General features: G+C 28.3%; 3 protein-coding genes, 1 long non-coding RNA gene and 1 pseudogene across 6 annotated transcripts; 3 read left to right on the forward strand and 2 right to left on the reverse strand.

Annotated features, from left to right (window-relative positions):
- Positions 1–1,184: 1,184 nt before the first annotated feature.
- Positions 1,185–4,782, reverse strand: LOC126838039 (secretory carrier-associated membrane protein 1). Of its 2 annotated transcripts, XM_050572127.1 has the most exons (9): positions 4,480–4,781; positions 3,372–3,467; positions 3,003–3,143; positions 2,844–2,922; positions 2,631–2,759; positions 2,131–2,287; positions 1,953–2,054; positions 1,741–1,867; positions 1,185–1,668 (listed from the first exon to the last, which is right to left on the reverse strand). In XM_050572127.1, exons 1-9 carry the CDS (start codon positions 4,525–4,527, stop codon positions 1,549–1,551), a joined length of 999 nt encoding a protein of 332 aa, XP_050428084.1. In that variant the 5' UTR covers positions 4,528–4,781; the 3' UTR covers positions 1,185–1,548. The 2 variants fall into 2 exon arrangements, with proteins under 2 accessions (XP_050428084.1, XP_050428085.1); XM_050572128.1 differs by lacking the exon at positions 3,372–3,467 and having other exon boundaries at positions 4,480–4,782.
- Positions 4,783–5,122: 340 nt separating this feature from the next.
- Positions 5,123–7,374, forward strand: LOC126838040 (U3 small nucleolar ribonucleoprotein protein IMP3). The gene is made up of 4 exons (XM_050572129.1): positions 5,123–5,443; positions 5,792–5,899; positions 5,993–6,199; positions 7,206–7,374. The coding sequence occupies exons 1-4, from the start codon at positions 5,307–5,309 to the stop codon at positions 7,300–7,302; spliced, it is 549 nt and encodes a 182-aa protein (XP_050428086.1). The 5' UTR covers positions 5,123–5,306; the 3' UTR covers positions 7,303–7,374.
- On the reverse strand, positions 7,332–8,604 carry LOC126838041 (uncharacterized). Its single transcript, XR_007685662.1, has 3 exons — positions 8,403–8,604; positions 7,544–7,945; positions 7,332–7,481 (listed from the first exon to the last, which is right to left on the reverse strand). It is a non-coding gene; the product is annotated as an uncharacterized LOC126838041 (long non-coding RNA).
- A 22-nt stretch (positions 8,605–8,626) lies between these two features.
- LOC126838038 (cap-specific mRNA (nucleoside-2'-O-)-methyltransferase 2-like) lies at positions 8,627–13,494 on the forward strand. Of its 2 annotated transcripts, none has more exons than XM_050572123.1 (12): positions 8,627–8,841; positions 8,896–9,170; positions 9,820–10,140; positions 10,205–10,405; positions 10,477–10,588; positions 10,758–10,970; positions 11,047–11,309; positions 11,394–11,579; positions 11,980–12,137; positions 12,231–12,471; positions 12,584–12,776; positions 12,864–13,494. In XM_050572123.1, exons 2-12 carry the CDS (start codon positions 8,943–8,945, stop codon positions 12,953–12,955), a joined length of 2,208 nt encoding a protein of 735 aa, XP_050428080.1. In that variant the 5' UTR covers positions 8,627–8,841; positions 8,896–8,942; the 3' UTR covers positions 12,956–13,494. The 2 variants fall into 2 exon arrangements, with proteins under 2 accessions (XP_050428080.1, XP_050428081.1); XM_050572124.1 differs by having other exon boundaries at positions 8,627–8,798.
- A 6,414-nt stretch (positions 13,495–19,908) lies between these two features.
- LOC126839392 (uncharacterized) lies at positions 19,909–21,837 on the forward strand (annotated as a pseudogene).

Here is a 21,837-nt window from a genome sequence, read left to right on the forward strand (position 1 = left end):
ATTGAGTACCAAAAAATAATTGTATAACATTTTAGCTATTACTATTTACAGCACAGCTATAGTGTATAGTGTATTTTGTTAATTTGTTTTAAGATATTGGACCAATAATGACTTTTATTTTTTACCTCCATTAAACAACATATTAAAAGTTATGATAAGGTATGGTTGTATGGAGGTGGTTGATTAAAGATAACCATTGCTCATGATAAAAAGGTTACCAGCCTCCACAGTGGTACCAACGGCTCAGAACATATTCCGGCCGGGGCCGTTTTTGACAAATTTTTAACAAAATATTTCTATTAAGTAAATTAATATAATTATTGGTAAATCAATTTTTATTAAGTATATTAAAAAAATAAATTCAAGTTATAATGTAATAAGAGTTAAAGTTTGAAATTAGCAATTGTAAGTTGCTAATCTTGTTCCGATGTAAAATAATTCCAAAATCTGCATACTAAAATAGTTAAACGCCATTTAATAATTTCAATGTATTCGTAAGGTTTCATAATTTTATAGAAAATCATTGCATTTTTTGGAAAAACTTGTTTAGTCGATTAAGGTTTAAGCAATAAATATACCATGTATATAATCTTACACAAGAACAGAACACTTTTAAAGTGCGCAATTAAAACGAGTAAAAATTAATAAATTTAAATTCGTTGAAAATCGTATTTGGCTGTTAATAATTTAAGGTTACATAGGTATAATAATTTATTTACAATTTTATTATTAAATGCAAGATTAAGGAATTTGGTCAATACTCGTGTATTTTGTCGCTGTATTTACTAAGTAGTATTTGTGAACACACGAGTTGTATTTAGTATTTAAAATTGTTTAACTAATTATAACAACAGTATAAACACAACTTTAGGTATTATATATATTATAAGTTATAATGGCAACATACTTAAAAATAAGTATTCTGTATTATTATTAATTGATATTAAAAAAAAAACTAAAACTTTTTTTAATTGTTTATTTTAGATTATATTCTTTATAAAGTAATTTCCATTACAGTTTGTTTAAAATATTATTTGATTTGTGCACGTTTAATGGCAAATAAATCGTACAGAATCATAATTTTTACTTAAAAACTTGCTTAAACATAATTTAACTGTTTGTAATAATATTTAGGAATGATTAATTAACATAACAAATAAAAAAAAAAAAAAAAAAACAAAATCTTACTGTTGTAAAAATTGTATATAAAATAATAAGCGATTAATAAATTATAATAAAACACAAGTTTATAGTTAAACTAACTATAGAAAAATATGATAATAATTAATAGGACAATTAACTATTCATAATTATTTTTTATCATTAAGTCCTAATAATAAATTGGTCATAAACAAAAAGTATTTTAAAGGGTATATTTTTAAGTTTCGAATAATAGCTGCTACTGACTATGCACTATAAGAATATTGTTTTAGCAAAAAAAAAAAAATATTTACATAATGGAGATGCAAAACATCAATATATATTTTAATATTTTATTATGTGTTAAAATGGATATAATGAGAAGATATAATTATCAGCAGTATTTTATTAAAATCTGATGTTAGATGTTATAACATTGGTGACAGCACCACTAGAAATGACTCCAGAACGGAATTCTTCTTGCGCTTTAGCAAAGCTGGCACCAGAACTACGATAAATTCTATGTATCTATAAAAATAAATACAAAGGTAAATTAAATATTAAATTATACTTCTATAATGGCTGGATGAGTATGTTTACTTTGGTCAGCAAGAAGAAATCCATAACTGCACCTATAGCAAATGCAATAGCCAACATCAAAACTAATGTTCCTATAAAAGGGCTCGGAGGAGTTGTCTTGAATGTAGCAATAGCTGTAAAAAATCCACTATAAAAAAAACCAAAAAGCTACATTAGTGCATACGGTAAAATTAAAAGCAGACAATATTTTTAATAACAATCATAGACTTTACCAATAACCAGAGCCATCTGAGCCTAATGCTTGAACAATAGATATAACAAACTGGATACAAAACACAAAGAAGAATAGCATGAAATTGAATGAACTATCATCACTGTAAAATAAAATAGATTTCAGTTAAGGTCTTTCTCAAACTTTTGAATATAACCAAGTTAAGAGTTTCGACTTACCGAAATGCCTTATAACCTGGACGGAACCAACATAAAAATGAAAGTGGCACCAATATAGCAGTGTAAATAATTGACGAAATAAAAGTTCCAACAGCTCCTTTGAAAAATAATAAAATGGTAGCAATCAATACATTTGATGCTAATAACCCAGTGTGATCTGTAAAAAGTAAAATTGTCAATGTTTGCATATATTATATTTTGTTTGAAAACCATTAATTGCAAGTAAAAAATGCAAGTATAAAAAAAATAAGGTGATTAACATTAAATTTTAAGAAATAATTGTAGGAAGAATGTGTACCCACAAGATGTGAGTCCCATTGTCACACCTACATTTAATGTCTCCTTAATACAAATTAGCCCATACAACACTTTAAACAAAAGTTAGCTTATCCAAATATTAAAACTTCAAGTTCTAATACACCAATTGCCAACTTTTTCTTCTTCTATATAATACAATTTCATTATACATGTACTAATACAAAATATATTTAAGAACTTACAGAGCCATATATAATATAGCTGTCTTACAACGTGTTGAAAATCTGGTGGGATTTCTACGTTGATATCCAAATAAAAACAAGGCTGATAGCAACACTGTTTAGGTAATGGTGGCCAATTATTCTGGCGTACTAAAAATTAAATATTTAAAATTAATTAAATAATTTCATTAGGAAAATAAAAAATGTTAAAATTGTAAAAAAGCTTCATAATACCATTGATTGATGCAGTACGCAGTTCTTCTTCTCTCCTATCCAACTCTGCTTGTCTTCTGTCCAGTTCGGCTTTTCTAGCCTATATAAACAATAACAACAAATTATAACCAATCAGAACAAATAAAAGTTGATACCAGTTATAAAAAAAAAAAAAGTTACCAAAAGATCAGCAGAAACATCACCAGGATTTCTACCATATGTAGACGTAACTTGAGAAGTTGCTGGATATTCTTGTGTGGGCGACATAACGGCTGGCATAGAATTCAAGGGTGGATTTGTGGCACCTCTAACAGCTGGTTTCTGAAACATTATTAAATTTGTTAATTAATTAATTTATAAGGTTCCTTTTTTCCTTAACTATAAGAAAACAGCTACATGTTATTAACTAAATGAGTACTAAATAATATACAACTAAAACTCTAAAAGCTACATGCTAAAAAACAAAATTATGCTACATACACATTTTTCTATCACAAATTAATTAACTAAAATATTATTAACAGTACAATATATCTATATTAATTTTACCGCATTGTTAACCACATTTTGATCCTTTCCAAACGGATTGAAATCTTCAATTAAGGACTGTACTTTATTATTGGTTAATTCTTTGACTGAAGGATCCTAAAAATAATTAAAACACAATTGTTCCCTTAGGTATAGAGTTAAATTTTAATAAACATAATAAATTATTATTAAAACTCAAAAATTGTAATGTTATAAATAAATATACAAAAAGTTAATTATTGTCTTGTAACACATTGTAATAAAATCTAACAAATATTTGTAATAACCTTAAGTGTAACCATTATACTAAAATAAAAGCAAACATTAATTCATACTAGGCTGAAGTATTAAAAAAATGTATTCTTTCTTTGGGCGATGGACAAGGTACAACATTGGACATAGGATAATAGGTAATTAAGTATTTTTTTTCTTTCTAAAATATTATACTTTAAAATTAACATCTGTCAATTATTTTTAGTTTAAGAGAAAATTAATAAATATAAAATAATACAAATATCAAGATTAGTGCACAAAATATGTTCTCCAATTATTGTACAACTAAATAGATCTTTTATTGCATGTCATTACGAGCATTTGAATTTTGCCACTGTTCAATTTATAAACTAATCTATTTGCCTGTAAGAAAGTTCTTGTTTCATTGTCATGAAAAATTTTAGTTCAATCAATTTGATTTGACGGAACTTTTGATTTCAATAAAATTAACTATATATGAACAACAAATCTTATGTACATTTTTCATAATTGTTAATATCCTTAAAAACAATGACAGAAAAATTGTAACGAGTAAAATGCATGCTGAATAAGCTTTTACTAAATTCATCAATTCATAGTTTTTCTAAAATCCATTACATTTCCTTTTTTTATTGAATATTGTGTTACACTGTATCGTGTTTTATATATTATTTAATTATTGCGTTCTCTTAGTTTATAATAAATCAATAAGAAGATATTGTATGTTTGAATACGTTTTATGTTGGTTATTAGCTTAATACAGTATACACGAACGAGTTATTTTAAAATACAGACAACATAAAATTACTTCAAAAAATATACATATAATTAGGTATTCGTTTTTCTAGGAATTAACTAGAAAACATGAGGAATTTACCTGAAAAGGATGTGGATCTCCAAAGGGGTTTTCATCGGGTTCGGCCATGGTAACAATATTATGTAACACGTACTATTATGAAATTACGGTCCGACGAAATTAGTTGTATGGACAGGATGTACAAGTTACACTGGGGTCATTATTTATGTGTACCTGCGAGAAACACTCAAGATAAATAGTAAATATTAGTATGCGGTATAGTTAAACAGATATTGCTCATACAAATTCGGTAATCGGCAAAAGATTATAATATGAAATGACCGAATAAAATGCATAGAATTGTGTGACGTACGCTATCAATAAATGGAAAAATAAGTTCTTACAGTGTGTGAAATAAAATGACCAAAATTTGGGAAGCAAATAATCGATCGAAAAGCTATAATTATTGAAACATTAAAAACTATCGACGTACACTGTTCAAAGTAACTATAAATCTCGCAAGTCTAATATTTCGTGTTTTTTCTTTAAATTTAAAAAAAATTTTAACACGGTTACCATAGATTAAAATATATTGTATTTAATCTATGCAGTTACTAACATCAATTTTTGGTACGCCTAAGTTGGACTTTCTGCACACTGTACAGTGCGCACCTGACACCGATTGGCGATAACATTCTTGCTTATCTCTTCAGTCTTATCACGACTCATGAAATTGTTCTGTTTACTAGAAATAAGAAAACACGCATTGACGAATTTTTGGTTTTAAATTTGATTTAGGTGTACCTATTTGGCGTTAAAAGTTAGAATAAAATTGTGTACGATTTGGTGTGTATTTATTATTTTAAAGACACTTAGTTTATCAACATTTCTAGTATATTTAAGATAAAATGGTTAGAAAATTGAAATTTCATGAACAGAAACTATTAAGAAAAGTAGATTTTATATCATGGGAAATCGACAACAATTTGCACGAAGTAAAGATTATGAAGAAATACCTAATCCAGAAAAGAGAACATTATACATTGTACGTTAAAGTTTACAAAATTATTATTTTAAGTGGTGAATACCAAAATGGTATAATAACCTTTGAAAAAACATTTTACAACTCAAAATACAATTTTTTTTTAGTTCATTTTTATGGGAGTTGTTTATTATTTTTTATACAATATTTCTAAAAATTAAACAAATGCAGTTAAAAAAAAGGTCTTGTTGACAAAACTGTAATTTAAAAAACTTAATTTTTTACCTTGTTGTTTTTTACCATTGTTTTAAAAACATCACAAATATATTTTATACCCCAAGGTTTACATTTATATATAGGTTCTTACTTTATCATAACTAAATAAATTGTATTATTTTTTGTATTACCTAGGTATAACAAATTATCACGAGAAATTCGGACTTTAGCTGAAAAAATTAAAACTCTAGAACCTAATAATCCATTTAGAAATGAAAGAGGAGCACAACTTCTTGAAAAACTGTAAGTTTCTTCCATATGTATAATGTACATAAATTTGTTGACCAGGCTTAAAAGTTTTGTACAAAGTTTGATTTATGAACATTTTTATTTCAGGTATATGTTGGGATTGATTACCAATAAAAGAAATTTTGAACTCTGTAACAAAGTAACTGCATCATGTTTCTGTAGACGTCGACTGCCTGTTATAATGGTACGATCAAAGATGGTAGAAACGCTAAAAGCGGCCACAACATTTATTGAACAAGGACATGTTCGGGTTGGTCCACAACTGGTTAAAGATCCAGCATTTTTAGTTTCAAGGTATTATAGTAATATATTAATTATTAGTAGATCTTACATCAATGCAAGGAAAGTGCATTCCTCTTAATGTTTAATATTATTATTACTGACTAGTGGTTCTTAACATTTTTTTAATTGTGACTCCCCTATTGTAACTAATATTTTCTTAAGATGATTTGGCCTATGATCATATAGAACAGATAAAAATAAATAAAAACCGGCTTTAATCAACTTTACCACCCCACCCCAGACATGAATTTCGATTTTTTTTTGTAATCAATTTGTTTTTCAATGCTAAAATCGATGGTGCAAAAAAAAAATTGAGGAAACGCTTAGTTTCGAAGTTACAGCTTCTTGAACTTAATGAATTATTGTTGCTCGAGACGAACACGGTCCACAGTGGATGTAGGCTATGGAAGCTGTGTCACGTGTCTGAGAAAAAAAAAAGGACCACGAAGGGCGGGGCATTGTCGCGTCGGCAGTATTATAGGAGTTAGCCTAATTCTGATTTTGGATTCGTAATTAGCGTAAAAACACCATTTAATAGGAAATAAAAAACTGCAAAGAAATTCCACAATTTTTTTGTTTCCTTAATTTTTTTTTGCACCATTATTTTTAGTATTGAAAAAAAATTGGTGTTTCAATTGAAATTGAAAAACCAAGTCTGTTCCTAAACACCAGAAAAAATGTTATTGGGATAAGATAATATTCTGTGGCGGCGCCCCTTTAAAAACTGCTCGATTAGGCCATAACATGATTGCTTTTTTAATAATACAATTATTGTTTAAACCAGTGGCCTAATTAGTGACTAAAGTGTTCAAAGCAAAACTTTTTGTGCTCTATATTACGTGTTAACAGGTATAGTAAACCGTACAAATACGCTTTAAATTAGAATGCACCCTGAGGCAGTAGCCCTCCTGCACCCATGGTAGACACTGGTTTTAAATAATAATAAGTTAAATAATTTCCTTTATTATCTGTACTGCTATAAAGCAAAAAATTTAATTTTACTATTTTTATTTTCTAGACCTTTGGAAGACTTTGTGACGTGGGTTGATAATTCTGCCATCAAGAAACATGTGTTAGAATATAATGATCTAAGAGACGATTTTGAAATAATATAATTAAATTTAAACAAAAATTTCTGTTAATGTAAAAAATGTTTATTAAGACTAATTATAAAAATGTAATCACAATTTTATTGCTTTTTGTAGTATAAAATGGTAGTTATTTAAAGTATCATAGTTACCTATGATTTTTTTGAGCTATTTGAGGTGGATTTAATTCATTATTAAGAATTATGCTGAAAATTAAAAATTAATCATGTTAATGTGATAGTTTTTAACTATTTATTTGTATCCATACTTTATTCTCCAAAGTTGTTCGTAAATATTACTCAACTGTAATTTTTTAATGTCCTTATTTTGAATTATTGATTTTTTCGCTGGATTTAACTTTAATACGTTTTCTATAACTCGGCTATTTCATAAACTATTACAATATGACAACTCTCCTTACAAAAACTAACACACTTCAAATTGCCTATGAAACGATAAATCAGAAGCCTAGATAAACATGACTGAAGTGTTGATTATGTTCTGCAATTTGACGTGCTAGTCTTTGTAAGGACTTTTAATATTATTTAGTGTTAACTAAAGTTAAAAACATAAGTAAAGTTTTAGTTACTTAATAATCCATAAAGTTTTAAAAGAATGCATAATGATTTTTTTGTGATCATATTCATTTTCTGAATGTAAATCAATTGACCTTAAAATAAATAAATTTTAATATTATCAATATTAACATTAGTAACACTGGCTCAAAGCTTAGAATATTTTCAGGAGAGTCTTATTAAGTTCATATTGACAAAGATCGCGAGGTAAAAGGAATTGAAAATAATGCCAGGAATCACATTTACAATATTGAGTTGTGTAAAAATATAACATTAGGATTTAAAATTATGGGTATAGGCTGGCAATAACAAAATATTATTGAAAGTTTATACATTTTAATGAAATAGTTAGCAAATATACTTTAAACTTTAAGTTATGTTGGATAAGACAGAATGAATAATTTATATTTGTTTAAGTGTATAAACCATGCCAAGATATATCTTGTATTTTTTTCTGTAAACTATCCATAATAAATAAATGTTGATATATCATTAAATGTTTCTAAATTATTATACATAAACCAAAAATTAAGTGATTAAAAAAATACAAACGTTTGGCGACGTGTTTCGTTAAACGGCATAGTTTGGAAATGTTTAGATTATTTAAATTTGAAAAAAATATATATAATTTAAGCGCCAAGATTATATTCACTATGAAAACAATACAGTGAGACTTGATGAGAAAAATCAAACTCTTTTGTGACACGACAGCACATTTGATAACGGTAGAAAGTTGTTATCGTATCGAAATTTAAGATAGAGGTGAGGGGAGTGGTAACACGTAATTAGACACCAGTGATCAGACAGACATTGGAATTTGGAATTTGTAATATATTTATACTTAACGTTGATTGTAGGTATCTGTGTCCCGTGATAGCTATATATATGTATATACTATATAAATTACTACATTGCTTTTTATTGTAGTTGAAATGACGCGTTTTTGTTGTGAGTAAATGATAAAATTATATCGATTATCAATAAATAATAGGTATTAACTAAACTTTTACACCCATGGCTCAATGTACTAACAAAGTTAAATTAGGTATGTCATTATTTTGAATCTACAAAAATTGCCAACGTAACATCCAAATGGGTAACGAAGACACTTACAATAATAATTACACAAACTATGACTGCGCAAAGGATTACGGAACTAATATTAAAAAAACCGATGATGGTTACAATGGATCTCAAGTAAAAGCAACACAAATGGAGGAAATTTTAAATCAATTATTCTCGAAAGAATTCGAAATGCCAATTTCCAAAAAATGGAAATTACCAGAACTAGAGTCGGTGTTGGCTTACAGTAAATGGGAGGTAATTTTAATATTATTGTTCTATTCTAAATTAAAAATAGTATAATATTTTATGCTTGACATAGTTGTAAATTTATTTATAATATGTTATCTATTGAATACCTTTTGATGAGTCATAATGTATTAATAAAATCTGTTTTATTGAACCATAACAAAGTAGGTTATGGTGTTAAATTATTTTTATTAATTATCTATATGTTTATGAAGAGAAGTAAATAAGAAATAACAATTTTATTTTTTGATGAATCATTTATATTTTAGATTGAATAATAATTGTCTTAAACAAGAACTAGATCCAATAGTATTTAAAATCATTAGATTAATTACATATATCACAATTTACAACTAATTAGTAGAAAACTATCATAACTAGTATTTTCATTTCTATTTTTTAATTTGGTCTATAATGAAAAAATAATTTAAATTCTTTATGGTAAAAGCCACATAAAAAAATAATTTAAAATTTTAATCTAGCAATGTGTGGGTGAGGCAATAGTTATTTTTTTTATGTTTTTGGTGCCAAATTTAACTATATTTTTATTGTGTTTTAACTTTTTTTGGGGGGTTTTATGCATTATAAATTATTAAACCAAAACAATTTCTGAATTTCTTTTTTGCAATAACTGATGATCTAAAATCACTTTTTACAGTTACCAGATTTTTTATGCCTAAAAAAATCATTAAACATAGTCAAAGATAAACTGGATAATTTTAATTTGGCTCATTGGCATCAAAACACAAAACAAACAAATCCTTCTGGGAAAGTTTTATCAAGAGTTAAAGGAGTTGCACATCCTGAACTATTGACTACAGCATGGCTGAAATTTTACGAGTTACTAAACGAAATACAAGTTATACCACAAAAAGCTATTGACGATAAACAGTTGTTCTCCATTCACTTGTGTGAAGCTCCAGGTGGATTCATTTGTGCTCTCAACCATTTAATTGCTAGTAAAGGTTTGGGCATCAAAGTAAGTAATTACTTTTATTAAACTTGTTATATTTGTACTTTAATTAATATGTTTTTGGTTTTAGTGGGATTGGTTAGGAATGTCCTTAAACCCTTATCACGAAGGAAATGGTAATCCCGATATGATAAATGATGACAGATTCATGTTGTTCACCAGAGACCATTGGTTTTACGGAAGTGATTATACGGGTGATATTTTTCAAAAAGACTTTTACAAGGATTTGTACAAAACTGTAAAAAATCGATTTGGCCAGCAAGCGAGTTTGGTAAAAATTTAAATTAAAAAGAATAAATTTAAATCAATGTTCTGTAATAATATAATTAATTATCTCCACAGGTTACAGGTGACGGTAGTATGGACTGCCAAAATAATCCTGATGAACAAGAAAATGTAGTTATGCGACTGCAGTTGGTAGAAACAATGGTCGCGTTAATGGTGTTAGAAACTGGTTAGTTATGAATCAGCATGTACTCATAATGAAAATTGTATTCTCTACCCGCATGTAATCAATTTTCATTATGAGTATACAGTGTATACCATACAACTACACCAATGGTTATATAGAAAATGTTTGTGATTGATAATTCAACTTGAAATTACAATGTTTGTTATTTCAGGTGGATCATTTGTGTTAAAAATGTTTACCATGTTTGAATGTAACACACTATGCCGAATGTACTTACTTTGTTGTGCTTTTGAATCTGTTAAAGTAAGAAAACCTGTCACCAGTAGACAAGGAAATTCGGAAGTTTACGTTATCTGTCAAGGTTATAAAGGACTAGAATACACGGAACCTTGGATTCAAAGATTTTTTACTTGCACCGATCATAGTATGTGTTGCTTTAAAAAAAGGTCTATGTATTTTTTTAAATAATTTATGATTACATTTTTGTTAACTCGTTATAGCCCAATACAGCCTGTTTCCTTTAAAAGAGTTGCCAAAAGAGTTTCTCTCTAGTATGTACAACTGTTCGCAATATTTCAGTAAATTACAAATGCAAGTTATAGAGCGCAATATACAGCGTTTTTTACACGGAGGTGATGGTATTGAAAATGATACAAAGTTTTTGATGGATTTACAATACCAGGTTTCTAAAATGTACATCGCTAAATTTAAAATAAAGCCAATAGATCCATCGTTGGAAATAGTGGGAGAAAAAAAACTTCAAGTAAAAAGTTTAAAATATTAGTATGCCATCTAATATCTTCTTTAATTACTATCATAATAATTTGTATATTAATTATTTATATAGAGTATACTGTATGAGTTGCCTAAAGTTACATTGGTGCGAAAGAATTTAGATTATTCATTTTCTGAAAAGCAACGAAGAATTGAGTATCAAGCAATAGACGAAGCAAAGTTGCTTCAAGCGGAAGTAAATGACTTTCACCAAGTGAAGTGGGAAAATGACAATATTATATTATGGCACTCTGCAGAGGTATTCATACCACTTTTAATATTGAAGTTTTATTATTTAGTCAAAAATTATTTTCATTGAACACTCAAAATATTGTTAATTCAAAATTATATTTACTTCTTTGAATGGTGGTTAAGATTTATTAAATAGGTAATGTAAACTTAACCACTAGTGGCGACAGTTTGTTATATTTTAAGTTTTTGTTAATATCTTGGATTCTAATAAATTTTGTACATAGCTAATATTTGGTAACGTTTATATTTAAAAAAATAATTCATGGAACATTTGAACACTAATTATACTAGTAATAATTATCACATGCATATTGAGAATGGGTTTAAATTTGTTGGGTTTTGTATAGACACCTTTTTTTTTCAACCCCATTTGACTTCTTGGTCCTAATAACTGATTTTCTTTTTAGGATTTAAAAATTGATATATCAGATAAATGTATTCAAATGGGTAAACCTGTGTCTGTAGTGCGCGGCTCAAAATTCTGTGTGGATATATTAATTGACTACAGTAACCGAGCAAGATCGCTGTTTACAATCCCGACAGAAGACAATACTAAGCGTAGAAAGTTTGTTAATAGAATTAATATAAATAGTTAAAAATATCAATAACATTAAACGGTTTTAGTAGTTTTGACTTATTGTCTATGTTTTTATTTTAGCTATTTCTGGCTTCAAGTTCCTAAGAATACGATTGAAGCTCGTTTAATAGTTTGCGACTTAACTTCAATCAATATTAGCGACTGCATAAACAATAACAGAAAACAACTCGAGTCGCTAACGTCTATATTAGAAATTTTAGAGCTACTCGAGACTTCTGACAGTTTACTCCTTATAGGTTATCCGCTGCTTACTCAAGTTAATGTCGGGGTTTTTTACTCGCTGATCAAAATATTTGCAAAGGTATGATTTAAAAATTGAATTGATTTTATGGTTGTTAGAATATCACTTTTTCAAAATATTGGTTAGTAGAACAAAGTATAACTTATTATTATTTATAATATTAACCAATTAGGTTGGTATGATAAAACCAAATGAAATGGGTCACGCTCTTATATTTTGTTCAAAAAAAACTAACCAATATGCATGCGATTGGTTGGCACTATTGAAGGAAATTAAAGACCATATAAAAGATCCTACTATAGCTGATGTTGTCGAAAAACAAGGAAAATCATTGATATCATGTTTCACTATTGATAAACTCATATGTAAGTTGAATTGTTATTTTTTCCCTGTACTATTTAAAAACTAACATTACCTACAGTTGTTATTTTACTATTTCATGTGTGTTTCAGTTCAACCTATTTATAAAGACATAGTAGCAGTAAATTGTTTATATATTGTTAATGAGGTAAAGAAAACAGTGTCTTCCTATTTAAACCAGTAGAACGATAACTATGTGAAATTGTATTCAGTATTTTTTATATCAAGTATTATTTTGGTTGACTATTTTTAAGTATTTAATGTATAAAAAAACATTGATTCTAAGTATTTATCTATATTGTTATCAATTGATGTTATAAATTAGTAATCAAAATGTGTATATTGATAGAGACTAGGGTTTTTTAATTTTTGTTAAATAAGATATCAAAAATTTGATTTATAGAAAAAGAACTTTTTTAAATTGTATATTTATATTCCTATGTATCCTTATATATATTAATCCAACATCTGACTTATTAAGACAATCTTTATTCATTATTTCGAGACTGATACAACTACTGTTGAATTTTTAAAGTTACTAATTTTGTTATATTTCTTAATTTATGTATAATAAATAAAATAAAATTGTTATGTTTATGTATTGCGAAAAGAGGTCAAAAGTAAAACAAACCAAAGCAAAGTAAGGTGCATTCCATTTTTTTTTTTTTTATTGTTTTTGTTTTTTGTATGTTTATGTAAATGTTTTTTGATGAAATTTATCAGATTTATGTTTTTAAATAATATGTTTCATTATTACTAAATTATTAGTATTATTGATACTAAAATTAAAATGTTTGTAATACTAAATAATTACAATATTATATAAGTTGTTTGTACAATATCAATTTAATAAAACAATATTAACTATATTGTGTGTTGCTTATGCCTCTATCTATTTAAAATAAAATTGTACAAAAATGTATGGTCACATAAATCGATCGTTTTGGCTTTAAAATATACAACTTTTGTTGTAGTAGCGATATTGTTATTCTTTAACATATAATTTTAAATCCTTTTTTTTATGATACCATTACCTATTTTGTCATTAACAAGATATTATTTACTCCTATTTTTATTTTAATACCGTCAACTCTTGACATGAATAATTCTTGTAAGCAAGAGAATTATTATATGATAATGATTGAGAAGTGGTGAGGAAGAAAGGGGAGGGGAGTTTATTGATAAGAGAATCATCTGATATCAAGAAATTAAATTATTGATAAAAGAATTAAGGCAATACGTTATTATAACGAATTCTAATTATATAGGGTTGGTAGAGGGACAGGGAATTTTGTGCTTATAAATGTTTATACTATATGATTTATTTGGGTTGGGATATGTTGATTGTTCCTATTAATTATATGGTTAGGATTTACAATTTCTAAGATTAGGGCATTTCATTTTGGTCAACCGAAAGAATTAATTTTATTCTGTATGACTAATGTTTTTTTTTTCAAAATCGTGTAACATATTCTGTAGAGATTTTGTCAAAAACTTACATGGTACAGTTATTTGTGTTATTATTTTATTTAAAATTCGTTTTTTAATAAATATAATGGTAGTATAACTACATTTGATCAAGAAAAAATTAAAAATATCGGTTAATACTTAAATCTTAATAGTCAATACTTGATTATTTAATAAGACATTATTAAATAATATATATGTGATATATTACATGTTATTGATATACGACACATTTACACCTTAATAGTTTGTTATTTGTTGGTGTTACAACTAACATGTTAATAAAGTACTATGAAAAAAAGAAGATTGTCCAATTCCTTGTCAATAATTCGAGGTAGACCAAGGCGTCTACTTACATTTTTATACTTTCCGTCCTTGACCAAACTGCCGATGGCGCGGCCCGATCTGAGTTCTTTGTTCCATAAATGTAATTAAATTACATTACTTTATATTATTTCTGTAAGGAAAGTAAATATTGTCTGTATCGAAGACTAATAATATTATAAATGTCAATGTGTGTCAAGTAAAACACAAATGTATTTATTTTTAAATAATTTAATAAGCAAAACATTAGTCACTATCTACTACAGTCTACTTGTCTAGATTTAAATTAAATCAAGTCTATCTAATATTTTACTGTTGTAATGTTGTAAAGTTAGTTATATTAAATATGGCATAGTATGTTCACATAATAAAAGAACAATAATCAAACATCAATAATATCGTTATTGTGTGAAGCATACGGACAATTGGAAAATTGTATATGAGAGCAAAACTATGGAAGTTTCAACATATATCCAACATGCAAATTTGTTAGTTCCATATTCAACAGCAAATAATTCTGACGTCTGAACTTAATGGGGGTGCATGACAAACTACACTTTGGCGAAAATTGGTTGAGAGCAGAGCGATCTAATCATAACTCATATTAATATGTCTAATTTTTAGATTATTTGTACTGCAATAGTAGGTATTTTCTATTAATTTTACAAAGGTTTAAATCTGGATTTAAATTTCATCTTATCGGCCTATTTTCTATAGTACATTTTTTTCTTCTTGTAACATGAATAAAGTACCTATTATAAATTACATTTAACCATTGTAAGTAAGCATTGTACTACTAACTTAACTCTTAAGTTATTAATGGTTATAAATTATAATATAAGAAAATACAGACATTTTTATCAAATTAACTGGCAAAGTTAGAAATTATTAATACCGAAATATTATATTTTGACCAGCTAGAATTATCGGATTTCGTCTTTTTTTTTTAACATACCTACATATATAATTTATTTTATGCTGATTTCATTGTATTTTAATAGTTTCCTAATGCATTAATTACCTCTTACGAAGCACTAAAAAAAAAAAACAACAACATATTCTTTCATAATTTTAATTATGGAAGAATGTCACATTATTATAGTATAATATTATTTACAAAACATATTTAAACTTGCTTTAATATAAATAACTACCACAACTCATTAAAAATACATTTAATATGCTATAACATTAATAGGTTTAATACAAGCATTTAAATATAACATAATTGGTATTCGACGGATATGTTAGAATATAATTTATATTATAATTAAAATTACACTCATTTAAAAAATGTTTACTTAGCGCGTATTTTAAACAGTTATAGTTATAGATATCTCCTGTTATCGAAAACAAATAATATTCTGCATACACTGAAATTTGTTTTTATTTGTTCAATGTTCAAACTTTAACATGCTTAAACGCTTTTTTGGCAACTATGAAAAAAGTTTTGCTTCTTGGTTAGCTTACTAACACTTAATGGTATAAATATAATTGTTCAACATATTATTATATATATTATTCATGAAGCAAAAAGGGCTATTTATTATTTAAGGCTATTTTTCAAGTTAAAAGTATAATGGAAAATCCAGACAGCGTGCAATGTATTTCTTATGGGCAGAGTTGGACATTGTTTAGATAATTTGTATTTAATTATTCGAAGTAATCATCTTAGATTTGCTCGAATAAAAAATGGCCAACCCTGCTTATGGCTGTTACTATAATTTATAGTCCGGCTCACGAAAACTGAACGTTCAAGGCCGATGGGCGGTGGCCAAATATTGTCGATGCCAGTGGTTCTCCGTATTGTACGTATTATTGTTATTGTCAGCTGTTATGTTAAAATGTACATACTAAACATATTTTTATTAATTTTTTTTAATTGCTAATTCGTTACACATAACGGAGCGCATGAGACAAAATAATAAAATACGTACATTTAAACATTTTAAAAAGCGCGCCATTTATTTTGATACCCACTAATGGAAATGGGCCACTGGTAGCGCTGATGTCAACGTTAAGTTTCATGAGCCGGACTATAGTTATATTATAATGTCTCATCAAACCAGCACTGTAAAGCAAATTGTGTAAAATAGTTTGTTTGCGTAATAGCCTAGTGGACCCCGCCCACAGTGGCGGGGACATGACTCACAACGCACCATGTCGCTGTGATGATCCTCGGCCAAATATATTGATATATTTGTACCAGGAATGGGATGAACTATGCCGATATAGCAAAATATCGATAATTTTAAATTTATCTTTGTATATATATTTATTCTGTCCGTGTGTAAGTATGCAGACTTCTTCTAAACGGCTGGACAGATTTTTATGAAACTTTGTGTGCGCGATTAAGTTGATTCGAGAAAGATTTAGATTCACAATTTGATCCGATAGAACATGTTTTTAATTTTTAATTAATTAAAATAAATAATTATGATTATCAATAGTATCAATAGTTATCAATACATCTCTATGGTTTTTGCATACCACAGGGATACAGTGATCCGATCAGCTGATTTTGTGTCTATTCTAATTAGTGTTGGGAATCCGAAAATCCGGATTTTTCAAAAAAACGCTTTTTAAGTCATTTGAAAATCATATAATTGTTAAATACTATTACAATATAAAGATGTGTACCTAAGTAAAATTTGTTGATAAAAATTTTTAAAAAAAACTCTTAACTTTGTCTATAAAATGCTTTCGGGTTTCGGATTCCGGATTTCAACAAATCCGAAATTCAAAAGCAGTTTATCTCTTTGGTGTTTTGTTTAATTTTCACATATTTATCAAAAAAATGTTACTTAGATATAGAGCTTTATATTGTAAAATTTTTTAACACTTATATGATTTTTAAGTAGCTTAAATAACGTTTTTTTGTGAAAATCCGGATTTTCTGATTCCCATCACTAATTCTAATACACGGGCAACGCCGGGTCGGGGCAGTTTGTACATCAATATATTTTGATATTTGCGACTGGATGATATTATCGAATTTCGATATATTTGTATCGTTAGCCCATGCCTAGTCCTTGGTAGACATTTTCGAAAATATCGATACTTTATTATAATATCGATATATTATTATTTTATCAAGCAATAAACATGGGATCAATTGACTGTCGCGGATTCGATCTAGCTCGAAAGGGCGAAGAAAAATTTTCTCTTTTGAGGGTTATGTAATGAACATATCTCAATCGCCTCACGACTACTCACCTGAGCAAGACCTCCTTGGTCTATGCCATCTATGTGCTCTCCCGGATCGACGTGCTAAAACTAATACCCCTTTTTTACTTAAGCTTCTATATGGTATTATTGACTCCCCTTTACTTCTATCTGAAATCAATTTTCGAGTTTCCTTGCGATCCTTTCACTCCCATTTTCAGTTCCATGTCTCCTAGCACCACATTAACTATAGAAAAACCACCCTCTCTCCAGGATGTTACGGCCCGCTAATATGAGCACTGCTTTCTTCTTTATAGATTGAGGCTATTATATTTTTTATTCTCCCCCTGGGGGACACTTAGTGTTACGGGTTTAGCGAACCCGGGGCCCAGAGCTGTAGCGTAGGGAAATTGGTGCTCCCATCGCCCAGCACAATTTGTGCTGCAATAACTATCCCCATGAACTTAGCTGGTTGGGGGTTTGGCGACCTGCTAATGACCCGTCCCAGTAATAAATTGTTAAGAAACTTACTACTACTAAGCCTCGGAAAACAACAGATCGTTTGGGAAATAAAATTGGAACTAAAACTGGATAACCTGGAGTATTTCTATTTGGGACGTGGAACATAAGATCTCTGTTCTGTATACGACATGATACCCAGAGACTGCTTAAGAATTTTAGTTGGAGACCAAAAGTAGGGCGTGAACACGCTTTTAGACGTACTATAGGAAAGGAAAGTATGCATAGGGAAAGCAATATTAACGGACTGAGATTAATTAGTTTTGCCTCAACCCAAGGATTAGTAAAAAGTAGTACCCAGTTTCAACGTAAAGAAATTTACAAACAAACCCGGATAGCATCATACGGAAGAACTAAGAGCCAGATTGATCATATACTTATAGATAAAAGATACAGATATAGTGTAAGACAAGTGAGAAGTTATAGAGGAGCGGACAGAGACACAGACCACTACCTGGTTATAGCATCATTTAAAATCAAATTGGCTAATAGCTAGAATCAGAAAAAACTCTTTTAGTAAAACCCACCTAAAAATAGAAAAAACTAAGGATCAAGAAGGAGTGGAAGTATACCGAAAAAAACTAAATGATAAACTTACGAAAATATCTCAAAATTCAGAGCAAAACCTTGAAGAAAGATGGAACATAGTTCAAAACTCAATTAACATATCAGCTGAAGTACTTAAAAAAGAAAACACACCCATCGGTAAAAATTCATGGTTTAATGATCGGTGCCGGGAAGCTAAAGAAAGACGCGCAGAAGCAAGATTAAAAATGATACAAGACCCATCTCCTGAGTTAAACCGCAAGGAGGTGCAGGATAAAATCGGGACTTTGAAAAATAACAAAGTCCCCGGTGAGGAAAATATTAATTCTGAGCTAATAAAGATACCCAACTACTTGTGACCAAAATGCAAGGGCTACTAAAAGACATATGGAACACCAACCGAGTATCTGAAGATTGAAAACCAGCTTCATTTATCCCATATTCAAGAAGGGTGATCCTATGTATAAAAGCAATAACAGGGGGATTGTGCTTTTAGACTCCTGTTACAAAATCCTATCCCTGGCACTGTTGCGAAGATTGGAAGTATACTCTAGAGTAGGGTGACCATACGTCCCGTATTATACGGGATTGTCCCGTATTTCAACTTTGTGTCCCGTTGTCCCGACAAAAGTAATACGGGACGCATTTTGTCCCGTTTTTCCAAGTCCGTCCCGTATTAATGCCGTTTTTTCCATACCGTTAATTTATAATTTCTGAAATTTATCTTATTATAAAATCGTTTTGTTTAAGATATTTTTGTACAACATTATTCAATATAGAATATTAAAATCTATTATTTTTCAGTGGTAGGTATTTTTAGATTCTTATTTTGATTATAATTGTTGCGTCACATTGTTGTCGGTGATATAAAACGTATATAATGTCATAATACCATAATAGTGTTATATTTTCGTATATTTTGATATCATTGGATTATTATTAGAACAATCTCACTGGTCGCGGCCAATTCGTTATCTACAATATTATTAGATCTATGTAAATGTTATTTGTTATAATATTTGTACTCTTTCAGTCTACATTTTGTCCGTCGTAGTAATAGTGTTCAGTCGTAGTGGTGTCATTTAAATACTACAGTTTGTTTATTTTTTTCTCACAATGCCGAAAAGGAGGTGTGTTTTTGCTCCAAATTTAAAATCCAAATTTCCTTTTTTAAAAGATGCTGATGCAGTTGGAAAAGTGTTTTGTACAATATGTAAATCGGTATTTTCTATAGAACATGGTGGACTTTCAGATATAAAACAACATACCACAAAAGTGAAAAAACATTTATTGGCGTTATCAGCTGCATCAAAAAATGAAAAGGTAACTTCTTTTTTTTTAAAGAATAATCCGAGTGAATCCACTGACGAAAGTAGACGTACCGCGGCACAAGGAGGGATATTCGCATTTCATACAGTTGTACACAATCACTCATTTCGATCGATGGATTGCACATCATCTCTTTTAAAACAAATTTATAATAAAAAATTCACTCGTGCTCGAACTAAGGCTGAATCGATTGTTTTAAATGTGCTAGCTCCTTTCGCCATGCAACAGATTTGTAAGGAATTAGAAAATATGAATTTTGCTACTATCATGATAGATACTTCTAACCATAAAAATCTGAAAATCGTACCCATTTTAATACGTTATTTTAATCCAAATCTGGGAGTACAAATTAAAGTTTTTGAAGTGACAAATTTAAAAGGAGAAGCAGCAGATATTTTATCAAATTACATAATTGAAAGTTTAAAAATACAAGTTATTGGATACAATTATTGCATTTTCTGGTGACAATTGCAATACTAACTTTGGAGGTATTTTACGAAAAGGAAAAAAAAATGTTTTTTCAATCTTAAATAATAATTTAAAAACTAATATTAATGGGATAGGTTGAGCTGCTCATATTTTGCATAATGCAATTCAATCAAGTGCTGATGTGTTACCTATTGATGTAGAAATTATAGTGAACAAAATTTTTCAATTTTTTCATATCTATACAGTTCGAGTTGAACATTTGAAAGAGTTTTGCGAATATGCAAATAATGTCGAATATAAAAAACATACGTGGAAGTGTAAGAACTCGTTGGCTATCTTTATTACCGGCCATAACAAGAATTATTGATATTTACCAAGGTTTAAAATTATACTTCGAAAAACAGGAAAAGTGTCCAACCATTTTAAAATCTTTTTTTAATGATCCTATGTCTAAAGTATGATTTTATTTTTTGCAAAGCCAATTAAAAGTTGTCTGTAATACTGTGACAAATATAGAAGGAGATAAAATATCAGCATGTGAGATTGCAGAGGAATTAGAGATTTTGGTTGAAAAAATAAAAAATAGAAAAAATCAAAATTTTCTTACATCAAATATTTTATCGATTTTAAATGATTAGAAAAACAATAATATGTATGATCAAAACTCATTCAAAAAAAGTACTGATCTATTTTATAATACTTTTTTATCTTACATAGAAAAATGGGGTTGCCATTTTGACGAGTTAAAAGTATTTCGTTGGGTTCAATTAATAAATTACCCTACTTGGGAAAATGTTCAAAAATGTATACAATTTCTTATAGAAAAAAACCAAAATAATTCAAACCTAAAACTGGATGAAGATAATTTGTTTGACGAATTCAGTCATATTGAACAAGTTTTTCAATCACGAATAAATGAATGGCAAAAAAGTTCAGCTAAATTGGAAGTTAAGTGGTGTGAAATATTTGAGTACACTAAAGCTCTCATAACATTGACACAACTAACATATCAGCAATTGTAGAATATGCTTTAGCAATGCCGGGTACAAATGCTGCAGTAGAAAGGATTTTTTCTACCATTAATGTCTTATGGACGGACGAAAAAAATCGTTTTTTAGTTGAAACTATAAAATCAATTATCATAGTGAAAAAACAAATTTTTCAAACTATTCTTGCAATGATTTTTATAATATTTTATTAAAAGAAAATAAATTACTTGATGCAATTAGTTCAGCACAAAAGTATACAAAAATAGCAGAAGAAGACCAACCATCGTCATCAAAATAA

The sequence above is a fragment of the Adelges cooleyi genome, unplaced genomic scaffold (assembly GCF_023614345.1).
Source record: "Adelges cooleyi isolate 19-005CV unplaced genomic scaffold, UGA_ACOO_1.1 ACOO_flye_CR_arks_rails_tigmint_CR_PRNA_30, whole genome shotgun sequence".
Taxonomy (NCBI): Eukaryota; Metazoa; Arthropoda; class Insecta; order Hemiptera; family Adelgidae; genus Adelges; species Adelges cooleyi.

Excerpts from the sequence above, each read along its gene's own strand:
- LOC126838039 (XM_050572127.1), bottom strand. The coding sequence starts at position 4,527 with ATGGCCGAACCCGATGAAAACCCCTTTGGAGATCCACATCCTTTTCAG. Across the intron at positions 2,288-2,630 it reads GCTATATTATATATGGCTCT|ATCACACTGGGTTATTAGCA; the intron begins GTAAGTTCTTAA and ends TACTTTTTACAG. Across the intron at positions 1,868-1,952 it reads TCAGATGGCTCTGGTTATTG|TGGATTTTTTACAGCTATTG; the intron begins GTAAAGTCTATG and ends TTTTTTTTATAG.
- LOC126838040 (XM_050572129.1), top strand. The coding sequence starts at position 5,307 with ATGGTTAGAAAATTGAAATTTCATGAACAGAAACTATTAAGAAAAGTA. Across the intron at positions 5,444-5,791 it reads AAAAGAGAACATTATACATT|GTATAACAAATTATCACGAG; the intron begins GTACGTTAAAGT and ends TGTATTACCTAG. Across the intron at positions 6,200-7,205 it reads CCAGCATTTTTAGTTTCAAG|ACCTTTGGAAGACTTTGTGA; the intron begins GTATTATAGTAA and ends TTTATTTTCTAG.
- LOC126838038 (XM_050572123.1), top strand. The coding sequence starts at position 8,943 with ATGGGTAACGAAGACACTTACAATAATAATTACACAAACTATGACTGC. Across the intron at positions 9,171-9,819 it reads TGGCTTACAGTAAATGGGAG|TTACCAGATTTTTTATGCCT; the intron begins GTAATTTTAATA and ends CACTTTTTACAG. Across the intron at positions 10,406-10,476 it reads TTGGCCAGCAAGCGAGTTTG|GTTACAGGTGACGGTAGTAT; the intron begins GTAAAAATTTAA and ends TTATCTCCACAG.